Genomic DNA, 21,542 nt, shown 5'->3' on the forward strand with positions numbered 1-21,542 from the left:
ACGGGGAGAGGTGAATTCCATCTCTTCATATCCCCCTGGCTTACATCTTTGATATTGGACATCAATGTAATGATCAATTGACAGCTGTAAAAACAAGGTATTCACTGACCAGTACCACATGACCATATCGAAATCACGTGCTTTTTTGAAGTCGACCACTGACCAAATAATAGTTTTGCGTTGGATCGTCCACTTTTTATCTTTAGGATAAAGGCAGGATTTTGTCAGCGGAATTTCTACGATTAGATGTTGACGATTTATATTGGCTCTGGATCTTTCTCGAGTACTTGCGTTTACTGACTTCAATGACCATTTTCCATGAGGGTAGGGAGCTCTGCTTTTAGGCTTGGCTAAATCTGTATATTACGAAATGGGCTCCTAGACTTTCTCATTCACGCGTTTTAAAATAGGTTATCTTAAGCTTTATTTTTATTTCGCACAAGTAACTTATTATAGGAAGAACTAACTCTTACAATGATTTTTTTTATCTTCAGACCTCCGCATGGTGCAGCCAGGAAGACTCGTTTCCAGTGCCCAAAAGTATGCCTGGCGCAAGCGAAGAGTTGGAGCATATCAAAGTGGGAACCTGGGGCAGGTTGCTTCCGTCATAACAGGCCAACGTGTCTACAACTTGGAATTCACCGATTATTCCGATTTAAAGGCGTTTTATAACATGATAGAAGCTGTATTTGCTGTGACATTGTTGACCAGTTAGAATTGTACTGCCGGACGTACACACAATTCAGATATTTCTGTACCGATAATAGGCAGAACGTTGAGTTTTCATTTTTTAAAACGTAAGCTACAAATTATTCGATTGCAGCTAAAAGAATCAATTTTTGTAAAATGTAGAGCGAGGAGCAATAATACAAAACGATTATCAACGGTTATCACAGGAAAAGCTTTTGTACAACATATGAAGTAGTTTCTGATTGGTTTTCCGTTCGCCAATTTATAATGGAAATGGGACCGAGTGGAGTCTAATTGGTCTGCAATTATACGAGTGATCGGAAGACCGCGAAGCAGGATTCCGTCTTTTTAATCACGAGTGTGATATACAGACTGAATTGGGCGACATGAAGTGTTGTCATACTGTTAACCATAACAATAACCAACGTTGATGAAAGAAAAAAACCGATAGATAAATGTAAAACGAGAGGAACACATTCAAGTGCAGGTGTCAGTCCACTTACAACGCAGATAATGACGAATATGACGTGTACACAAGCATGACGTGTCCAATAGCCCTACTGATAACCAATCAGATTTGAGAATTCTCCCAGCTTTAACTAGTTTTGTAATTCAAGCGCTCAGTCCGATTATTCCCGGAATTGTACTCCACTCATTCCAATTTCTATTTCTATTTGTAGCTGTCAAGTAACTTTTAAATTTACTTTGATTTTCTAATAATAGTAATAATGGGTTCTTACAGTCGCACAAGTAGCTGTTGTGTTAGTTTAGTTCGTTTTGGCATTTAAGCTTTTTTGGTGGTGATGGTGGGTGTCTTTATACTTTTTACAGTTACATTGGTAAAATAAAAAATTGAGTTTTAAGTCAGATAAGCCTTCGGCTGCCAAACTGGCTATATAACTACTAAGCATTAATTTTAAGGAAACTAGTTTGTTTTTAATACAAATAAAGTGTATTATCGGTTGTCTCACAATGTTGTCACTTTGGGTGTAGATGGGGGGCCGGCGGGCGGCAAAGTCATTACTCCCCCCCCCCCTGGATGGGATGCTAATTCAACCCCTGGTTACCCCAGCATCTTGTCGGGTTGACTCGAACGGTCCCCCAGTACACGTAGAACCCGTTTTATTAAAATTAAACCCATTTCGGATTTTGTTTGGTAAAAACACGAAAAAGCCACAAAAAAGTTGTCATATTTTAATCAACTTTTTTTTGTCACTGACAACAAACGCAAAACTGTAATACAGGACAAGGAATGGAATTAATTTGCAACAGCTTCCGAAAAATACAACAGCCGAACAAAGGCAAAGGGGGACTAAACAGAACTTTTACTAACGGCAAACTCATTTAAGGCTATTGAAACATTGCTTTTCTTTGCAAAGTCTGAGGAAAATTACCTTGATCAGTGATTGACATTACATAAAATTTCACCGGATATAGGCCCGCGGCAAGTAGGGCAGCGGGAATCACCCTTCTTTTTATGCTCAGTCACACATTTCCTACAGTACAACAAATGAGTACAGGGCATAATGATGCAGTCACGTGGGTGCTCGAAACAAATCTGACACAGCTGTGCTCCCCTGGATTCTTCCAGCTCCTTTTCTAATTCACGTACTCTTTCAGCGCTTTTCGAGTCAGACGTCTCTGCTTCTTTCAGTTTATTTTCGAATTCCTCTCGCAGTTTCTGGCAATCCTGCTCGCGCTGAACGTTAAAGATTTGGCGAATTTCGCAAAGACTGGCTTGGTGCGCGCCAGTCATCTCAACTTGATGTGTTTTCAGCATGTTCAGTTCGTCTTTAAGGCTCCGGTTTTCGTCTTTCAGCTCAGCCGCGCATCCTTGTAAGTTCAAGAGCTGCGACCGAATAGAACTCATCTGTGACACCTTTTCAGCAGTTTCCTTGTCAATTTTACAAGAAGACAGCTGACCTACAATTGATTTAAAGAAAGCACAGCATAATGTATCACTTTGTCAAGTTGCCCTAACGTGCAATTAAGCATTCTTCTCGTTCTAGCGCTTCAGGACAAAAGAATGTCTGATCGCAATTAGAGTTACCCATAGTGGTGAAGTCATAGCGATGGTCTCAGACTATCCAGGGGCCCGTTTGTTGAAAGTCTAGGAAACTTTTCGGGCGCGTAAAGCAATTTTTAGTTAACTGGATCTTACAAACAGAGAAGTGTAAAGGCCTGAAGCTTTGCATGAAGGGAACCTCTGTTCATATTAAAAATATGTGAATAAAAGTCACCTCTGTAATCATTAGGTTTAAGATATTGCTATGGCTTTCTGGGTACGTAAACTTATCGGGACCTGACCTTCGAGAAACGGGCCCCAAGTCCACTTCGAAATGTACATCAACAAACGTCGACAAACCTCGTTCCGAAAAGACTACTAAGAGGCTCTAGATGCATGGACTGAAAGTAAAGGAACCAACCTCGACCTTGCTCATACTCGCGGTACTCAGTGACACCATGGGGCCAAGTGAAGAGAACACGTCCGTCCAGTGACCCTTCCTTCAATGTCCCTTCCTGAATGGTGCCATCAGGAAACTTCAAGGTCCCATAACCGGTCATTTTATCATACTGCCACTGGCCTTCATACACAGCACCAGAAACAAAAGTCATCTTTCCACGACCGTGCCTAGCAACCAGAACAAAACGTGTGATACTACGATCGTGTGGAAATGATCAATTTGTTGGCCATTCTCGTCCCCATAGCCTTTATCGCTTCTCTTAGCCGGCAAAGCCTTGGCACGAGAAACGAAGGGTTTTGGAGACATAGGGACATTTTAATTAATTCAATTTTTTTAACTGGCTGTTTGAAACAAAGAATTCTTGAGCGGAAGTCAAAAATGCAATGACTATCTCATACTTTTTTTTTTAAACATCATGACTGCATACACGAAGACCGGAAGTCCTAGATTCTAGGACTGGAAATCCTGTGTCTTAAGAACCCTTCGTTTCTTGTGCCAAGGCCCCGCCGGCTAAGAGAAATGAAAAGGACTACGGGGAGGAGAATGTTGGTTGGCCGGTTGGAAACCCGTTGTTGATTAGTTTGGTTGTTCAGTTTCTGAAACAGCATCAAACTCAGTTCAAACACTTGATTTGTTTTCCATTTCCCACTAGAGAACATTCTCCACAGTTTTTAGCTGAAACGGGTATAACAATATTCCACAATCAAACAAACCGAAAACGATTTTTCCCAAAAGAACCCTTTCCAAGAACAGTTGGTAGAGTATTCTACTATGGCAAATGTAACAAACCCAGCTGCAGTCAGTTGTAACGATTGGTCACAACGGATCACAACCTAACACCACCCAGATGCAAACATAATGTAAAACTAAAGAGAAACCCATTGAGAAGAACATTGGCAGGAATCAAATTAACAAAAAAAGGTTTAGTTAGAGACACACCTCATGTTGTTTTTCCATCCACCATTGTAGAATCCATGTTCAGCAGTGGTTGGCTTATCACAAGGAAAGGAGTGAAAGGAGACAATGAGGCCTTCACCCTGCCCGTGTCGCTTGCCTGCAAACACAAAATATCAGGTAAAGCAGAAGGAACCATGAATTTCAGATTCTTATTGACCAATGAAAAATTGTGCGAGCACATTTAGTCCTAACCTGAGATCATGCCCTCCCTCCCTTTTTTTGCAAGGGAAAAAACCCCGATCGGGGATTTAGTCCTTACATGAAGGCGCGGTGGCCTAATGATTAGCGTGCTGGACTTTGGATTAAGCGGTGCAGGTTCAAGCCTTGGCCAGGGTAATTGTTTTGTCTTCTTGGACATGGCACTTCACTCTCAATCTCTCATAGTGCCTCTCTCTACCCAGGTGTATAAATGGCCACCAGCAAACTAACTTTCTATGACCTTTTCCATGACTTTTCAAAGTTTTCCACGACCCAAATTTGAAATCTTGATTTCGGGTTCGTTATTACCCTGTTCCTCACAAAAATTACCTGCCTAATTTATTTTGTTCAATCAATACCATTTTTCGTGACTTTTCATCACCCACACCTAAATTCCATGACTTTCCAGGCCTGGAAAATAAAATTCTAAAATTCCATGACTTTCCAGGTTTTCCATGACCTGTACACATCATAATAACCCAGTCAAGCTCTTACCTTTTCGCCAGTCTCCACTGTACACAAGCTTGCCTGACACAGTTTTAAGGCTGCCACGACCATGAGGAAGCTCTTGTTGACTACGAGCCACACTGTTGACTGCTCGCATGCTCAATGGGCGTTTATCTTCTGATATATGTTGTACGACATCTTTGGTAGTTGATGCCTTGAGTTGTTGGCTAGTGAAAGGATTCCGCGCGTAGTTACATACCATTTGACTTTTAAAAGCGATCTCTTCAACTGCAGACTGAACTGCCAGTATGTTAACCTGTGGCTCAGTGACTTGTGGGGATTCTGGGTAGAAACAAGCAATGAATGGCACTGTGTTGTTAAGTATCAACAAAAAACAATTGGCATATGGATACCATGCTCGTTCAGTCTTAGAAATTAGTAATATCCATTAATCTTTAACAAATTGTCTTTTGGTGTTTTCCTTTCTTCGTAAACTATCATGATTAGGTTTCTTTTATATTCAACACACTTGAAGCTTACATCTTAATAATGAAAAAAAAAAAAAGATTCCATTGGAACTCACCTGTTGATTAGATTTGATTAGATCGTTGTTTGGCTTTACCTTACAAGCATATTAGTGAGAGACTTCATTATAGTCCGTTTTAGCGAAACAATTCAACCATTTTGACTATCCACAGTTTCATATTTTTGTCACATGTAGACCCTTCAATCCTTTTATAGTAGCTCTGAAAATGCCTAAAGCCTGGTTTACACTAGTGTGATAAGCGCAAGCATAAAATCAAGAAAACTAGTGTGAGGACCGACGTGAGATAAGCACAAGCACAAGAGTTGGCTGTTCCGAATGACCTCCCATCTTGCAATGTTGTGCTTATATCACAAATGTGAACCCGACTTAACTGTTCTCCAACACAAAATTCTGAGAATTACATTCATGGCAATCATGTAACAAAATTGTGGCCAAGTGGTTGGGGCGCTGGAGTTATAATCCGGAGGGTTCAAATCCTCCTCCCTGCCACTAGATGGATTTGTGTTTGGTTGTTCTGGATTCAACTCCTCCACGCTTTGGGGTTTGTTCGATTTATAATACTTGTTTATCTATTTACAGTGTCCCCAATAAGCAAAGCAGTGCTACATGTAAATACATTGACACTTAAATAAAGTGATTAAATGTTTTATTCTATATTTCAGGTTGCGACCTTTTCAGCTTTGACATATTATCCCACCTTGATCCTCACATGCAGATGAACGTTCCTCAGAGGTCAACAAGTTCACTGTGATCATCCTTTGAAAAAGTGCTCGTTGAATGTCTGCACAGCTCATCAACGCCCCTAAGGGTTCTTTGAGTTCACACAGCAGAGCCCCTGGATCATAATTTGGGTTCTCTCTTGTGCTTTCCTCGGAGCGAGCCTTGGGTAAATCTGTTGCATTGGAATGCCCAGGAACAGCATCAGTTTGGCCTTCAGACACAGCAGCATGCTGTTGTAGCTTGAGTAGCACAAGTCTATGGAGGGAGTTCTGGATTTGCATACACTTGACAACACTCTCGAGCAGAGAGTCCATAAGTTGTCGTCCCTCTAAAACACTCAGACTTTCTGCTGGTTTGTCTTTGCCAACTGTGGCTTGTGACTGACTAAATACATCAACAGGATCTGCAGTGGATTGTGAGGCTGTGAAATCGATGGTTGGAGTGAGTGAGAAGGTGTGTGATGGTAGCACTTCAGAACTGTCTGTACTGGAATCTGTGGACACTAGGAAAATCACAATACTCTTAAAGAAAATAATTATACTTACATTCTTGTGTTGTGTCGGGCCAAGCAGCGACCCATTAACTGCAATTTTTAGAATATCAACTTGCGGACAGAGTTGTGTCACACGTAACTGGTCAAACAAACTTGCAAAGTTTACTTGCAAGTAAAGCTGTTTCAATGCTATTGGTCAGATTAAGTTGCATAAAATGAAACAGGCGACAAGTGCAACCTGATAGGAATGTTGTGTTATGTTTCGTATGTAACAGCTAATGGTAAGAATGTAGCTTCCCAAGCAGATGCTCTTCGGGCTTGTCACGCATTCCTCGTGGGGAAGGAAAGATTACGTGAAGAACCCAAAGAGCATCTGCATAACATTTTTATCTTTAGTCTATCAACTTTATTGATAGACTTAGCATGTACACACGCAAGAGAACTGCTGCATGAAAATATTGTACTCTACAATGTCTTATACATAAAAGCTCCTTACCGTAAAAACGTACTTTCACATAGAGTAGATAAAATCGTACTACGACAAAAAGCCATAAGATATCTGTTCAACATATCTTAAAAGGGCTTTTAATAACCTTGAAGGCAGTTTTCCCTATCCTTTTCTACTCCCCCCCCCCCCACCCTTTTATAATTTCCTGCCTGAAAAAGTACAGTCCATTATTATTCACAAATGTGCACGCTGCCCATACATGGTCAAAATATTAGCGTTATCTGTCATCCGTACATAACAGATATCCTGCGATATACGTAGGTTGCGAAGATTTGCCTGAAGTCTTGTAAAACGTTACATAATTACAATTGAATAATACAACAATTCATGATTTTGCAGGATAATTGTTAATTATAGGGAGTGCGTTCTTAAGTGTGGTGTAGATCATACTTGCAATTTGCGGCGTACTTTGGCTGGCCTCTGAGCTACAAAAGTTTCCATGATCACCAAGTAAAGTTCAAGTAAGTACGTTTTACCCCTTCACACTCAAGTAGGTTCCAATTACACTTAGATTATACTTACGAGCTCTAGTGTGAAGCCAAGTAATAACAATGCCATAACAGATGAATGTAATATAAAGCAGGTGTCCGATGCACTTCCTAAGTAAACTGTAATAATATCACTACAACTGAGGTTTAAGCTGCTTAGTTTACAATGATAATAACTGTAAAGTAACCAGCCTAGAACTCAGCAGCAATGGCATAACTGTGGATTCCATACAAAGCTGTTGTCTAAAGCACTTACTTGTATTTAAAAGTAATAATTTCAATGCCACTGAGGTTTAACCCACTAGTTTACCATTAAAACATAGTCAAGTAAACTAACTACTGTCAAACCCTCTGCTAGTGTACACCACTAAGTTATAACTCAGTAGCAATGTCATAACAGATGAATGCCATACAAAGCAGTTGTCTAAAGTACTTACTTGTATTTAAAAGTGATAATTTCAATGGCACTCAAGGTTTAACCAACTTAGTTTATCATTAAAACACAGTCAACTAACTAGGTTAAAACTCCCAGTAGCAATGTCATAACAAATGAATTACATACAAAGCAGTTTTCTAAAGCACTTCCTTTTACTAAAATTGATTATTTCAATGCCACTGAGATCTAACCATTTTAGTTTACCATAAAATAAAGTAAACTAGAATCATTAAAAATCAGTAGCAATGTCATAACTGTGAATTTCATACAAAGCAGTTGTCTGAAGCACTTACATATATTTAAAAGTGATAATTTCAATGCCACTGAGATTTAACCATCTTAGTTTACCATAAAATAAAGTAAACTAGAATCGTTAAAACTCAGTAGCAATGTCATAACAGATGAATTTTATACAAAGCAGTTGTCTGAAGCACTTACTTGTACTTAAAGTGTCATTTCAACACCATTGAGCTTAACCCGCTTAGTTAACCACTAAAATACATTGTATAGTAAATAAAATGGGTTAAGACTTGGCAACAATTGTCATAACAGATGAATGTAATATGAATGAATGATTTGCCACCAATCGGATCCTGTGTTTTGCGTGGAGGATTCTGGGATCGCTAGGGGGCAAACATTGCAAGTCGCTAGAAGAAAATGTATGGCGAAAAGTTGTTTTGACGCTCAAAAATACGATTTTGGAGAGAGATCAAGGCTTTTTCACCAGTATTTTATCAGAAATGGATTTGAACAATGTTGGTACGTTGAAAGTGTTAGGTTTTGTTCGAATAACCATAAGATATCCGATAAAATCTACCGCTTTTATGAAGGTTTACATGTATTGTGAAATAGACATCGCGTATTATACTGGGGTCTCGAAATATTATAAAATTGGAAATAGCTCAATAAAGCTCTTTCAGTAGCTGAATAATATTTAACGTTTGCACAAGCTGTAAATTTATTAGTCACGTCTTTTATAAACAAATAATTATTATGGCTTCATAATATTAAAGGTGACAGACATTCACAGACTCCTACGATCGTGACTTTTATAAATTCCCAATCGCTTTTGGATTTGGTCGTTTATTAAATCTATTTTGTTTATTACTAGTTTATAACGGGAACTATATCCTGTCAGCTGTATTATTAAGAAGTGTTTTAAGTTGAGTAGAGCCCTAACACTGCCGCCAGAAAATGTGTAGAGGTCGAAGGTCTGCGTAGTTCCCAGGTAGTACATTTTTACACCTCTGCACTGTATTTATTGTTATATGAACTTTATGTATTGACTATTGGAACTGTTGTGATTTATCTTGGCTCATTTATATTTGCAAGATGTGCTTTCGTTCTGGAAGGACAAGATCTTAAATTTTCCGTGAAGATGTTGATTAGTACAGTGTTGCGTGATGTGTTGCTTCGTATCGCGGATGACATGCTTATTTTTGTTTAGCCAGAGGCTGCTTAGCTTTACTTCAAGAGAGATATAACCTTGTTTTAGAGCCGGCCATGCTCATGACAAATCATCTTTCTTATTCTTGGGCGGGTAGAGTCTTAATATTCCATCGCGAGGAAGAATCTTTTGCCTCTCTGGGTACCTTCGATAGTTATCACATACTGCACAATGATGACAGTGATCTCTACCGACCGGGCATATTACTAAAATTATTTGTATAACTTAGCATAGAAATAATCCTGTACACACGTGAATACAACCCAAAAGGCTTTATTAAGTAATTTCCTCCCGATATATACCTAACTTGTAAAATTTCGAGACCATTTTGAGATGTCAATTTCAAAATAAACCTTACGAAAGCAAGGAGGTTTATCGGTAAACTTGATCACAACTTACACTTTCGAGTATCAACAATGCCCAAATCCATTCCTAATAAAATACTCGCGAAAAAGCGTTGATCTCTCTCCAAAATCGTATTTTTGAGCGTCAAAACAACTTTTCGCCATACATTTTCTTCTAGCGACTTGCAACGTTTGCCCCCTAGCGATCCCAGAATCCTCCACGCAAAACACAGGATCCGATTAGTGGCAAATCATTCATTGAAGCACTTGTCTAAGGCCCTTGTCGTCGCTGCAACAGGTTGCGGCGACATGTTGCCTTGTGTGACATGGTGCATTCTTACGACAAAGAAGTCGCTGCGACAGAATTTTGTCACTGCGATGTGTCGCACAAATTCAAACTGGTTGAGCGATAGCAGTCTTGTCGCAGCGTGTGTACATGTCTGGGACAAGTCGCTGCGACAAATATAAATTAACAAATGAGAGAGCGTCATTTATTTTCACTTATTGAATTGGAAAACTAGTTCGCATTCCCACTCTTCCAAATTCACTGTTTGTGCACCGAACAAACGCCTTGTTGCAGCGACATGTTTTGAAGCAGTACACATGGAGCGACTTGTCGTAGCGACCTGTCGTTGCAACTTGTTGTATAGTGTGTCCAGATCTCTAGACTGTGCCATGTCTACAAAATGGTAATGTTTTCTTATGTTACATGTTTCAAAGTAATTCTAATGTAAATAATATGTATTATCTGTATTATCAGGGTCTCTGGGTCACCAACATGTGTTGAAGGTTCAGTGCGAAAGTTGCCAATACCGTCTGTCAAACTTCAAACATTTGATGGCCGATCATGCCACATTTAATATCCAATAAGATCATGTTTCAGCAGCACGTGTTCATGCTTAGATGCAAGTAACAGTAGCACTAGTTACGAAGTACTTGCAAACAGTACAGATTTTAAAGCTATGCTAAACACATTCAACTTCAGTCTATAGACTTTTTTTTAACTTATTAAGAGATTTCTTACTTGGGCTTGGAAACATCACTTCAACTGATGATTTAAACCCGCATTTTGCTTGTTGGTTTGGTACTCTTCTCCCAGCTGCCCCGGTGTGGAAGCCAAATCCGGATCCTAAACTACACAAATAATAAAAAGCAAAAGAAAAAAAAAAAAGAAGAATAGAAATAAGTGAGAGGGGAGACTGAGATAATTAATACAATGATGAATGATGTAGGCCAGAGAATATCTGAGGTTAGAAGTCTAAATATCATTACGTTAATGGACTGGGACGAGCAGGTGCCAAAGATGGACGCACGTTTTTAAGCTCGCTCGCTCGAGAGGCAAAATGCTCGAAAATGTAAAGGATAGTTGAGTATGTCAAAACAGAGAAGAAAAAAACGAAAGAAGTTAAGTAGTTCCTCAAGTTTAGAAGGCTCTTCAATGAACCAAGACGAAGTACCTGGCCCGCAAATGGAGTCCGAAGACAGTATCGACGAGGCGCCATCACTGGCCGATGTGTGGAAAGTTCTCACGGAAATCAAATCAAACACAGAGAAGTTAGTAAATGATGTGGACTCGTTAAAGGTAAATTATAAAGAGCTGCAAGAAAATTTAGCTTCCACTAAGGCCCAAGTAGATATTCTGGTGAAAGAAAACAAGGGCTTAAAATCCAAAGTAAAATCACTCGAAGATGACCTGTCGAAGTCCAAGGAATATTCGAAAGAAATGGAGCAAAGATTGGACGATATCGAAGCAAGACACGACGACTTAGAACAGTACACTCGAAAATTTAATCTAGTGATACATGGGATCTCCGAAAGGGAAGATGAAGATAATGTGGAGAATGTTATTGAACTGGGAAAACTTTTGAATGTGAACTTAACGCGAGGCGACATTGACATCGTTCATAGAATGAACACAAAATTTAAGAACAAATCCCGTCCAATTATTGTCCGTTTTGCAAGTTACAACGCCAAGAACAAGTTATATAAAGCCAGATTGTATCTTAGAAATGTGACCTCGCAAGACCTAGGACCGGGCAAGATTTACATTAATGAGAATTTAACATCATGGAGAGCTGATCTTTTCAAAGAGGTAAGAAAAGTTAGAAAAAAATACCACAACGGCAAGGCTTGGACTATAGATGGGAAAATTTTTTTCAAAGCGGAATTCACTTCCAAAGCTCAAAGGATTGACTCTTATGAAGATCTAAAGGCTTTATAATTCTAAAACGATGTAAACAATCTTCAGCCTTGTCAGTTTTGCATACTTAAATACATCAAACTGTTGACCTCTCTTGTAAGCACTTGGGATTTCGGGGCTTAGATAGCCGGTTAGTTTTGTTAATTCCCAGAAGTGAGAAGTCGAATTTTTCTTTTGTTGTTGGTGTTATTTAGCTGTGCCAAAACTTTTTTGTTGAGCTAGTTAGGTATTGTTCTGTTTTTGCTAATTAATCTTTAACTTTTATCTGTTTTGCATTTTTTCCCTTAATTGTGCAGTGTTTAGAATCAGTGTACTGCAGTGTCATCGCTAGTCTAATTGTTAGTTAATTGCTTTATTTCTTTTTTTTTTTCTCAGAATAATTATTAGATAAGGTGTTAGCTTTTTGTTTTTGTTTTTTCGTCTCTTTTTATGCATTGTTTTACAGCTTTGGGGTCATGCATTTCTTTATCAATACAGTTTATACAATCAACTTTTTCACACAGCAATGGCAAGTAAATTAAAAATTATCTCGCTAAATGTGCGAGGTATAAGAAATCCAAACAAAAGGAGAGCAATATTTTGTTATTTAAAACAGCAAAAAGCTACTATTTTTTGCCTACAGGAAACATATTCGCAACCGGATGATGAGAAAATATGGCAGGCGGAATGGGGCGGAAAAATTTTCTTTTGCCACGGAACTGCACATCCCAAGGGCGTATGTATTCTATTGAATCCAAATTCATCCTCTAACTTCGACGTCGTTCAATCGGATCAACAAGGCAGAATTCTGATTTCAAAACTTAAAATTTTCGAAGAAACATTTTTCATTGTAAATATTTATGCACCAACTGATTATCGAGAACAAAACGAATTTATAAAGAATTTAAGTGAACTTCTCGTGAGAAAAACGGATACCTCCAGGTTAATTATCGCGGGTGATTGGAATTGTACACTTTCTAAAGCAGATAAAAGTGGTGGTGTAGTTTGGAAATCCACAAACTACAGAGACGCTGTAAGCAACCTTATGAACGAATTGAATCTCATCGATATCTATCGAAAATTGCACCCATACACAAGATCCTTTACCTACGAATCCAAAACTAATAAATTGAAATCGAGAATAGATTTCATCCTTGTCTCCCGTCCGATCTCTATTGAAGTCCAAACAGCTGAGATTCGAATGTCAGTTGCACCAGATCACAAGGCTACCTTTTTAAAGATTAACATTAGAAACGAGCTCAACAGAGGTCCGGGTACGTGGAAATTCAACAATTCTCTGCTAGAAGATGATGATTTTAAAGAACGTATTGCTTTTTTTTATCCCCAGATACACGAGAAATACACCGATGTTAAAGATAAACAACTATTGTGGGAATTAATTAAAATGGAATTACGAATGAAAACAATTAAATATTCCAAAGAAAAAAGATTGGAACTTAGAAAAAGGGAATCAACACTTCAAAAAGAAATACAAGACCTTGACTATAAAATTTGTAATACGGATTTTGAAACTTTAGATCGAAACATTTTTGTGGAGTATGAGGCCGCTAAAGAAGAATTGAAAAAGATATATGAACACAAAGGGAAAGAGGCTATCTTTAGATCTAAAGTGAAATGGTTGGAACAGGGAGAAAAACCCACAAAATACTTTTTTAACTTGGAAAAGACGAATTATGAAAAAAAGCTTATACGCGAGGTGAAATTAGAGAATGGGGATAGAACAACACAACCAAAACAGATTGAGAAAAAACTGGAAAAATTTTATAGTAATATGTACACATCCAAAAACAATCTTAATAGTGAACCTCTAGGTGAAAATAAGAGTTTTGAGTCTTTTGTTGAAGGTATTGAAATCCCTCAACTGAATGCCGAGGAACGAGATTCACTAGAATATGATTTTACATTTGAGGAATTAAAAGAGGCGCTGGGCTCTTTCTCGGACAACAAAACCCCTGGTGAGGATGGATTCACTAAGGAATTTTATGAGTCTTTCTATGATCTCATTTGGAGAGATCTGTTGAATTCTTATAATGCAGCTTTTCAAAGCGGGTCCCTATCTATTTCTCAAAGGAGGGGAATAATAACGTTAATACCAAAAGCTGATGGGGATCTGTCTGAACTTTCCAACTGGCGTCCAATATCTTTACTTAATATCGATTATAAAATTCTGACTAAAGCTTTGGCAAAAAGAATAGAACAATTCCTACCAAAATTAATTAATTCAGATCAAACCGGATTTGTTAAGGGAAGGTACATAGGCCAGAACATAAGACTTTTAAGTGATGTAATGGAATATCTAAATGCTAACAAGACCTCGGGACTCCTTCTTTTTATAGATTTTGAGAAGGCCTTTGATAGCCTTGAATGGGATTTTATTGTTAAAGCCCTGAACGTTTTCAATTTTGGCCCAAATGTTAAAAGGTGGATTTCAATTTTTTATAACGGTGTGCAAAGCGCAGTAATAAATGGTGGATTTTTGACCAATTATTTTAATATATCTAGAGGAGTTCGTCAAGGTTGTCCGCTAAGTCCTCTTTTATTCATCCTTGCTGCGGAACTGCTAGCAGCAAAGATACGCCAAGAACCAAACTGCAGGGGCCTGTCCCTCCCAGATGACCAGGAGGTCAAAATATCACAGTTTGCTGACGACACTACTATAATAACGAAAAGTGTTGAATCTCTCAAACCCTATTTACAGATCTTGGATTGTTTTGGAATCATCTCTGGATTAAAATTAAATAAGAAGAAAACTAAAGCTATGTGGATCGGTTCTATGAAAGACAGCAATTTGAAAGTACTTGACTTTAAAACAACTAAAGAACCTATTAAAGTTCTTGGAATCCATCTATCCTACAACAAAAACAAATGTACTGAGGAAAACTTTTATGTCAAGATCAACAAAATGAAAACAAAATTAAATTTATGGCTTTCAAGAGACCTCACGATATATGGTAAGTCTTTATTGGCGAAAGCTTTAGGTATATCACAGCTAGTGTACGCAGCATCGATGCTGACCGTTCCAGAATCGGTTATCAAGACTGTACAAGAGAATCTGTTCGCATTTCTATGGAAAAACAGGAAAGACAAAATAAAAAGATTGGTTATGTATCAACCAATAGCAAAAGGAGGAATCAATTTTGTTAATTTTTGCACGGTCGTTAAATCTTTACGCTTGGCTTGGATTGGTAGATTACTAGGCGAGTCTGACGATAAATGGAAGGTAATCCCCAATTACTACCTTCGAAATTATGGTGGTTTATTATTTTTCCTTAAATGCAATTATGATGTAAAATCCTTGAAAACAGGTCTACCCCTCTTTTATCGAGAACTTCTTCAGTATTTTCAGGATCTCAAAAATACAACAAACATCTTTCCAAATGGCGAACTCATTCTTTGGAATAACAATTTGATAACTATAGACAATGCAACCCTGTTTTGGAAATCATGGTTTGAACGCGGAATCGTGTCAGTAAAGGATGTGTTAAACTCTGAGGGCAAATTTTTATCGTACGAAGAGTTTAGCAACAAATTTAACATCACCACAAATTATTTGCACTACTTTCAGCTAATTTCAGCCATTCCATCGGAGTTGAAAAGGAGAGCAGCTCAAACTTCTATACCTGCAGCTGATCTTTCCTCGACCTCCGCATCCATTCTTTCAAACAAAACTTCAATTAATCTGGTTGAAGCACGTTGCAAAAATTATTACCAATTGTTCAACAACCATGATCCTATTGTCCCGAGTGGTGTAAAAAAGTGGCAGAGTAAATTCCCTGAAAAACTTGGTGAATGGACTAGAAGTTTTCAAGATATATATCGCTTCACAAAGGACAATAAACTTCGTCAATTTTGTTTTCGTTTTCTGCATAGAACAATTGTAACGAAGAAAGAACTCAAACTATATCACCTAGCCGAAGACGATAAATGTATATATTGTTTTAATGCGGATTCAATAGAACATACGTTTATCGACTGCAAGGAATCTGTAAAACTTTATTTACAAATTATATCATGGTTCAATCATCGTCAAGGTACTGAGGTAACACTCTCAAAAGAGCAAATTGCTTTTCATGACACAGGTCACGCGACTAATGTGCTTTCGGAACCCATAAAACGCAGGCTAGATTTGCTCATCATCTTGGTCAAATACTATATCTATTCTTCAAAATATCTTCAGAAAGAAATGTCTCTAGATGAACTCGCCAATAAACTAATGGTACAATGGAAACTAGAAAGATGTGCTCAAACGTAAAGCTGTTTTAAATAATAATAATAATAATAATACAAGGTCACTGTAGCGAATTTATTTAAAAAAAAAAATTGCTCTCAATAACGAAGTGTATTTTTAATAAAAAAAAAAAACCGTAATACTATAAGTTAATGCATGGACTCTTTTTGTACTTTTGTCGTGTTTTTTTTTTTTTTTTATCATGTAAAAGAAAAGTAACATTGTATAACATTGTATAATCTCCAATAGTGTATTTAATTGTAAGTAATGTACGTGTTTTTAAGTGTATCAATAAAGTGTGTTTATCTAGTATTACAGAGGTCATGGGTTCAATTACACATGTAATTTTATTCTAACACCTAACTTGAAAATGACCGTCGAACGGTCGAAACGTCGTTCCAATTTTTTAGCGTTTAATTTCATTATACAATCAACTTCCAAAAACTTGTTGATTCGAAAAAAAAAAAAAAAAAAAAAAAAAAAATCATTACGTTAATTTATGCCCCAGTAATTAAAAGCAAATTTACAATAGGACAATACCTTCCTACATGTAGTGGTAAAAAATTTAATCCTCCACTGGCAGGTTTTTTCTGATACTGGTAGTCTTCTAAACGTAACTCCTATATGCGACAAAAAATTGGAAGATAAAAATGTACATGTATGTACATTACAGTGTCAGCAATGAAGAGAATGGGCACTTATGTTTTCAAAGTCAAATAAACAGTTTAGATAAGACAAATGATGACATAATACCTAAGGATGGAGAAGGTTACGAACTCACAAGCGAACAGGTCCAAGTTGGCTTGATAGCTCAGTTGGTTAGAGCGCTGCACTAGTATTACAGAGGTCATGGGTTCAATTTCTGAATTTTTTTCAGGCTTGCTTTTCTCAACTGCTTAAGTTGAGTACATTACTGCAATGATCTTTCATTTACTTAAAATGTATATCTGCAGTACAAATATATGAATTTCATATATCCATTTCAAGGTAATAAGGCTAAAAAATATTTAGCACAAATGTGGGTATCTAAAATCACTACAAAACAAATTGCTATTAAATTACGTTTTATACATGTACTTACATCAGTACTCTTTCCAGAATAGACTTTCATCACAGTTATGGTTTGAAACCTTTCTTTAATTCCCAGGTGGTCAGGAAATACCCCTACTGTAGCCTGCAAGTCATAACAATTTACAGATAACACTAGATTACCATTTAATTAACTCTCTGAAGTACATCTTATTTTATTTTATATATAGTAATACTTTTCATTTGTCATCAAACTAGAGAAAGAACAATCACATTCAAAAATAATTAGTGCATTTTAGATAACAGAGAGGCCTTCTAAGGCGTTTTGGCGACAGGTGACATTGCTCCAAAATAGCTAAAAATGTAGCAACAATCTTCTTTCAGGGCACCGGCAGCCAACAGAAACTTGTACTGAAAGGGTGTATATTTGCGACAGCGACAACGGTACCCTCACCAAATAGGCAACAGGTGGGTTGAAAGAAGCGACAAATTAAGCAACATGATCTCATGTCCTACATGCTGTCTTTGAACAAAGGAAATGTTTTCAGAAAATAAAATACTTGCAAATACTTTCAAACAGCATTACCAAACTTGCAGAGGTACATGTAAAATGGCAATCATTATGAAGAAAACAAAATAATGATGAACATGATGGCATGGTAAAATGATCTTAAGAATAAACAAACAAACAGCTTACAGTAAATTGTATAGGAGTTCCACAGAGTGTCCATTGTAAAGGTTGAATTACTGAAAGTAAAAGGAAAATAAATTATTTAAACGAACATCATCTTCCAAGGTTTCCTCCAATCCTAGCATATATTGTAACTCACAGTCATAGCATCTTGAAAAATGTGTGTATGATTAAACTTGCCAATCATCTTAATATGAATGTATTTCTGAATCATATTTTGCATGCTGGGTACACATGCTTCAAGAATTGCCATCTTGAAATAAACATATGTTGAGTTAGCAAACTCTCTGAGCTTTCCCACTAACTACAATATGTGCTTCCAAACTCATGACAATACTAGAAAAGTTCACACTATGGCCACCCTGCTGTAAAGAACCTTGGCAAGAGTGATTAATGTAACAACCAGATCGACCATTTACTTTTCTAAGCAGTTATTTTTTATGGTTTCATGAACTGTCTTGGGGTATATGCTGCAACTATTTGGCTTTGTTTTTGTAAGTATGATCTTGTTTCCCTAACCCAAAATCTTTTTTGAACTATAATATAATAACTGTAAATACTATTATGCAGGGTCTCAAAGGATGACTTCTCGGGATTTGGCCTCTGGGCTAAAAGTCCTCGCAAGGACAACAATTTTGCCCTTTCAATTGAGTTGTTTATTAAAGCAATTGAGCCACTTTATGGAATCTTGAATACATTGTGTAAACAGTTTAATTAATTTAATTAATATATTATTCAAACTCACATGGAGCCTGGATTGTGTCTCCTGTATACAAAAGGCTTTCCTGGTTATCATCATCTTCAAACACAACATTTAAACAAACTGCCACTTTTGCTGACATTGCAGAAATTCACCCTTGGAAGGTTAGCGGACTGGCCAAATCCTAAACTGCAAAGTTAAAAGGAAAAAGTAACTGGTAAAGATAAGTAGGAAGAACATACAAAATTAGTTGTCACTGCCAGGTGAAACACGTACAAAACTGCTTCAGACACCATGCATGCAAAACTTTGCAATACAAATGCCACATGTTTACACAGCTGGCTGATGGCAGTTTTTACCACCCAGCCAGGATTGTAAGTGCAAAGATTAAAAAAACTGTGTTCAGCCACCTTAAAACAAACAACTGTTTTTGCAATAGCGAATGGTTCCAGAAAATATCCACACAGTGCCACACCCCCTCCCCCCTCAGAGTTTCATTTAAGATTTTGATGAAGAAGGGAGAGGAGAGGTGGGGAGGAGGGGTTTCAAAGGATGCTAGCTTTTGAAGGAAAGTATGTGGGTAAAATCAGAACCCATAGAGGTTGAAACGTGTAACTCCCTATGATTCGCATTGTACAAAGCGTTTGCACATTCATTTCCATTAAGTATCATGTTTGGGAAAACCGGAGGAAAAACTAATCAATCAAAATTGCAATATTTGGATTAAATTCACAGCGCGCGTTAGTTTGCACTCGATAGCGTAATCTTGTTTTTGAACAACTTGGTTGAATAAAGTTAAATTTGGTTAAATTCTCCTGTTTTATACATCACTTGGATACGCTTCATGGATTTCTTTAGTTTCTGTAAGAAATTAACAGCGTTTATGTCGGAATTTAAGTAACTCGCCGCAAAACCAAAAATGTTGCCGATTGTGTCGTTACGTGTGCAAAGCATTCGCATACAAACTCCTTGTGTTTCCAAATATGGTGCTTGGCAAAACTGAATATTCAAACGCTGTAAATGCGCGTTACACGTTTCAACGAGTTCCTGGTAAAATGTTATTTCCAGTGGGTTGGAAAGTTCAAACAAAAGAAAACCTTCCATGCTGTGTTATGTACAAAAGCCTAAACCAATATGGTATGTACAGGGTTCCAGCTAAGACAATGTGTTAGTGATCTGGAATTGTACCAGGCTAGCTATAGTATACAGTCATGTACTTTAAATGATGTGGTTTAAAATCTTTTCAAACCAATTTGAATTTTAGTTTTCGTTGTCTTATATTGATTGTTGTAATCTGAAACAAAGGAAAATAAAAATTGAACTGGTTTGATAAGTTTTCAACCAAGGAAAAGTTTAAACCTCAACATAGACATACATCTGATGAGACGGTCAAACACGAGACTGTTTTTGGTTTGTTTTGTTGTTTTTGTTTTAGCGCTCCTAGCGGAGTATTTAAAATAAGGTTGAAGCAAGCCCACCTACTACTAGTTCGGCGATATCTGCACCTGAGTTCATTGCGATATGAAGCACAAAAGTAGGTGAGAAACTATTGCAAGAATAACTAAGTAAGAGTTTAAAAGCCAGTCCACAACATTATATTCAAACGAGACTCAGTCTGGCAAAAATTCAAACTCGCGACTAATTTTGAAAATTTTCTCGCACTAAAATAAAAGGGTAAGACTAAGTAATCAACAGGTGCGCCTTCTGTTCGTTTCCTAACAAAAAATATACAACATACGCACCTCTAAAACTCTTTTGCGACTGGTAAAGCAACTGCTCTGGAGTATGAAATCCATCACAAATTCAGCTCCCAACTGAAAATGGATACTGAAAAGTACACTAGTACGCCCGAAAGGGCCTATGGGATTAAGTCCGCCTTCGTCCGGTGGGCTACTCTTCGGCGGCCGAAGGCCGTCGCCACGAGTGGCGAAGCTGCGAGCATGACCGACACCGAATGAATGACCGACACCGATAACCGCGCAAGAAAAACCTCTGGCACCCAGGGTAAGAACAGGCTCGGTTAATTGGTAGGGACTGTGCTCAGTGCGCTGAACAGCCGGACTTCTGGTTTAAATATTTCGTTGGAACTGTTAAACCATGTGTGCAGCTATTGTCAGAAGTAAAAATTACTTAGCTTTGTGTTTTATGTTTTGTCAGTGTCACCAGTTCAATGGCGCTCAGTATGTGTTTAATTTTTTAACACCCGCTATTAACATAAAACGAAACGACCGGGGGGGAGGGGCACTCCCTATAATGGCAGTCCTGATAATGGCCTATACGGGGAGGCTCCGCCCGAAAGGGGTACCTTTTTCAGGCTCCAGGTATATAATATAAAAGGGTAGGGATTTCACAAGTTTAGGTATATGAAAGGGTGGGGAAATCTCCCATTATGATATTTAAAAAGGCCTTTAAATTAAATATTTCGGAACAGACGCAACCTATGGCTGTATCGTCTTAATTTCTCAAGCTCTACATAAAAATGACAAGAAAACTTCCTGTTTTAAGTACATGTCATGTCGTGTAGGTATATGAAAGGGGTACGTTATTCCAAGGAAAGGTATAAGAAAGGAGTGCCTTTTCTGTCAAAATGGTATATAAAAGGGTAAGGGTTAGGACCTCGGGGCGGAGCCTCCCCGTTTAAAACTTTTTTGAGTACCCCCCCCCCGGGGGGGGAAACGACATGGTTATTATTTGTTGTTGTTTTTTAACTTTAGTTTTCAAAATAACATATCATTGCAACACCTGGACTGTCCTCTTAAACAGGGTTATAAAATCTAAAACTGCAGTTCCCATTCCTAAGAGTCGTTGTATTCTCCGAGTTCGGTGAGACTGAGTTGTTTAAGTGGACATAAAGCACAACTGAGCACATTGTTGAGTTTAATTTTGTTTATAGTTGTTTTGAGAAAGTGTGTCCCAAAGAAGCGTAAAAGCGTACGTGGCAATACCGAAAGCTA

The 21,542-nt window shown here is 37.8% G+C and overlaps 2 protein-coding genes across 8 annotated transcripts in view; one reads left to right on the forward strand and one right to left on the reverse strand.

Moving 5' to 3' along the window:
* Window positions 1-1,653, forward strand: part of LOC144656164 (mycocerosic acid synthase-like) — a 32,663-nt gene extending 31,010 nt beyond the window's left edge. For all 7 annotated transcript variants that reach the window (XM_078516402.1, XM_078516399.1, XM_078516398.1 and 4 more), the window contains exon 13: window positions 495-1,653. In XM_078516402.1, coding sequence (XP_078372528.1) covers window positions 495-715 — 221 coding nt within the window. In that variant the 3' untranslated portion in view covers window positions 716-1,653. The remainder of the gene's footprint in view (window positions 1-494) is intronic.
* Window positions 1,654-1,870: 217 nt separating this feature from the next.
* On the reverse strand, window positions 1,871-20,426 carry LOC144656171 (uncharacterized). The gene is made up of 11 exons (XM_078516411.1): window positions 20,331-20,426; window positions 18,634-18,777; window positions 17,895-17,944; window positions 17,250-17,342; window positions 16,709-16,788; window positions 10,765-10,874; window positions 6,002-6,526; window positions 4,806-5,099; window positions 4,095-4,209; window positions 3,117-3,322; window positions 1,871-2,613 (listed from the first exon to the last, which is right to left on the reverse strand). The coding sequence occupies exons 2-11, from the start codon at window positions 18,728-18,730 to the stop codon at window positions 2,090-2,092; spliced, it is 2,094 nt and encodes a 697-aa protein (XP_078372537.1). The 5' UTR covers window positions 18,731-18,777; window positions 20,331-20,426; the 3' UTR covers window positions 1,871-2,089.
* Window positions 20,427-21,542: the final 1,116 nt, after the last annotated feature.

Source organism: Oculina patagonica, chromosome 6 (assembly GCF_052425735.1).
Source record: "Oculina patagonica isolate OP01 chromosome 6, crgOcupat, whole genome shotgun sequence".
NCBI classification, from domain to species: domain Eukaryota; kingdom Metazoa; phylum Cnidaria; class Anthozoa; order Scleractinia; family Oculinidae; genus Oculina; species Oculina patagonica.

Excerpts from the sequence above, each read along its gene's own strand:
- LOC144656171 (XM_078516411.1), bottom strand. The coding sequence starts at position 18,730 with ATGTCAGCAAAAGTGGCAGTTTGTTTAAATGTTGTGTTTGAAGATGAT. Across the intron at positions 16,789-17,249 it reads ATTCTGGAAAGAGTACTGAT|GAGTTACGTTTAGAAGACTA; the intron begins GTAAGTACATGT and ends TGTCGCATATAG. Across the intron at positions 10,875-16,708 it reads TTACCACTACATGTAGGAAG|TTTAGGATCCGGATTTGGCT; the intron begins GTATTGTCCTAT and ends TTATTTGTGTAG.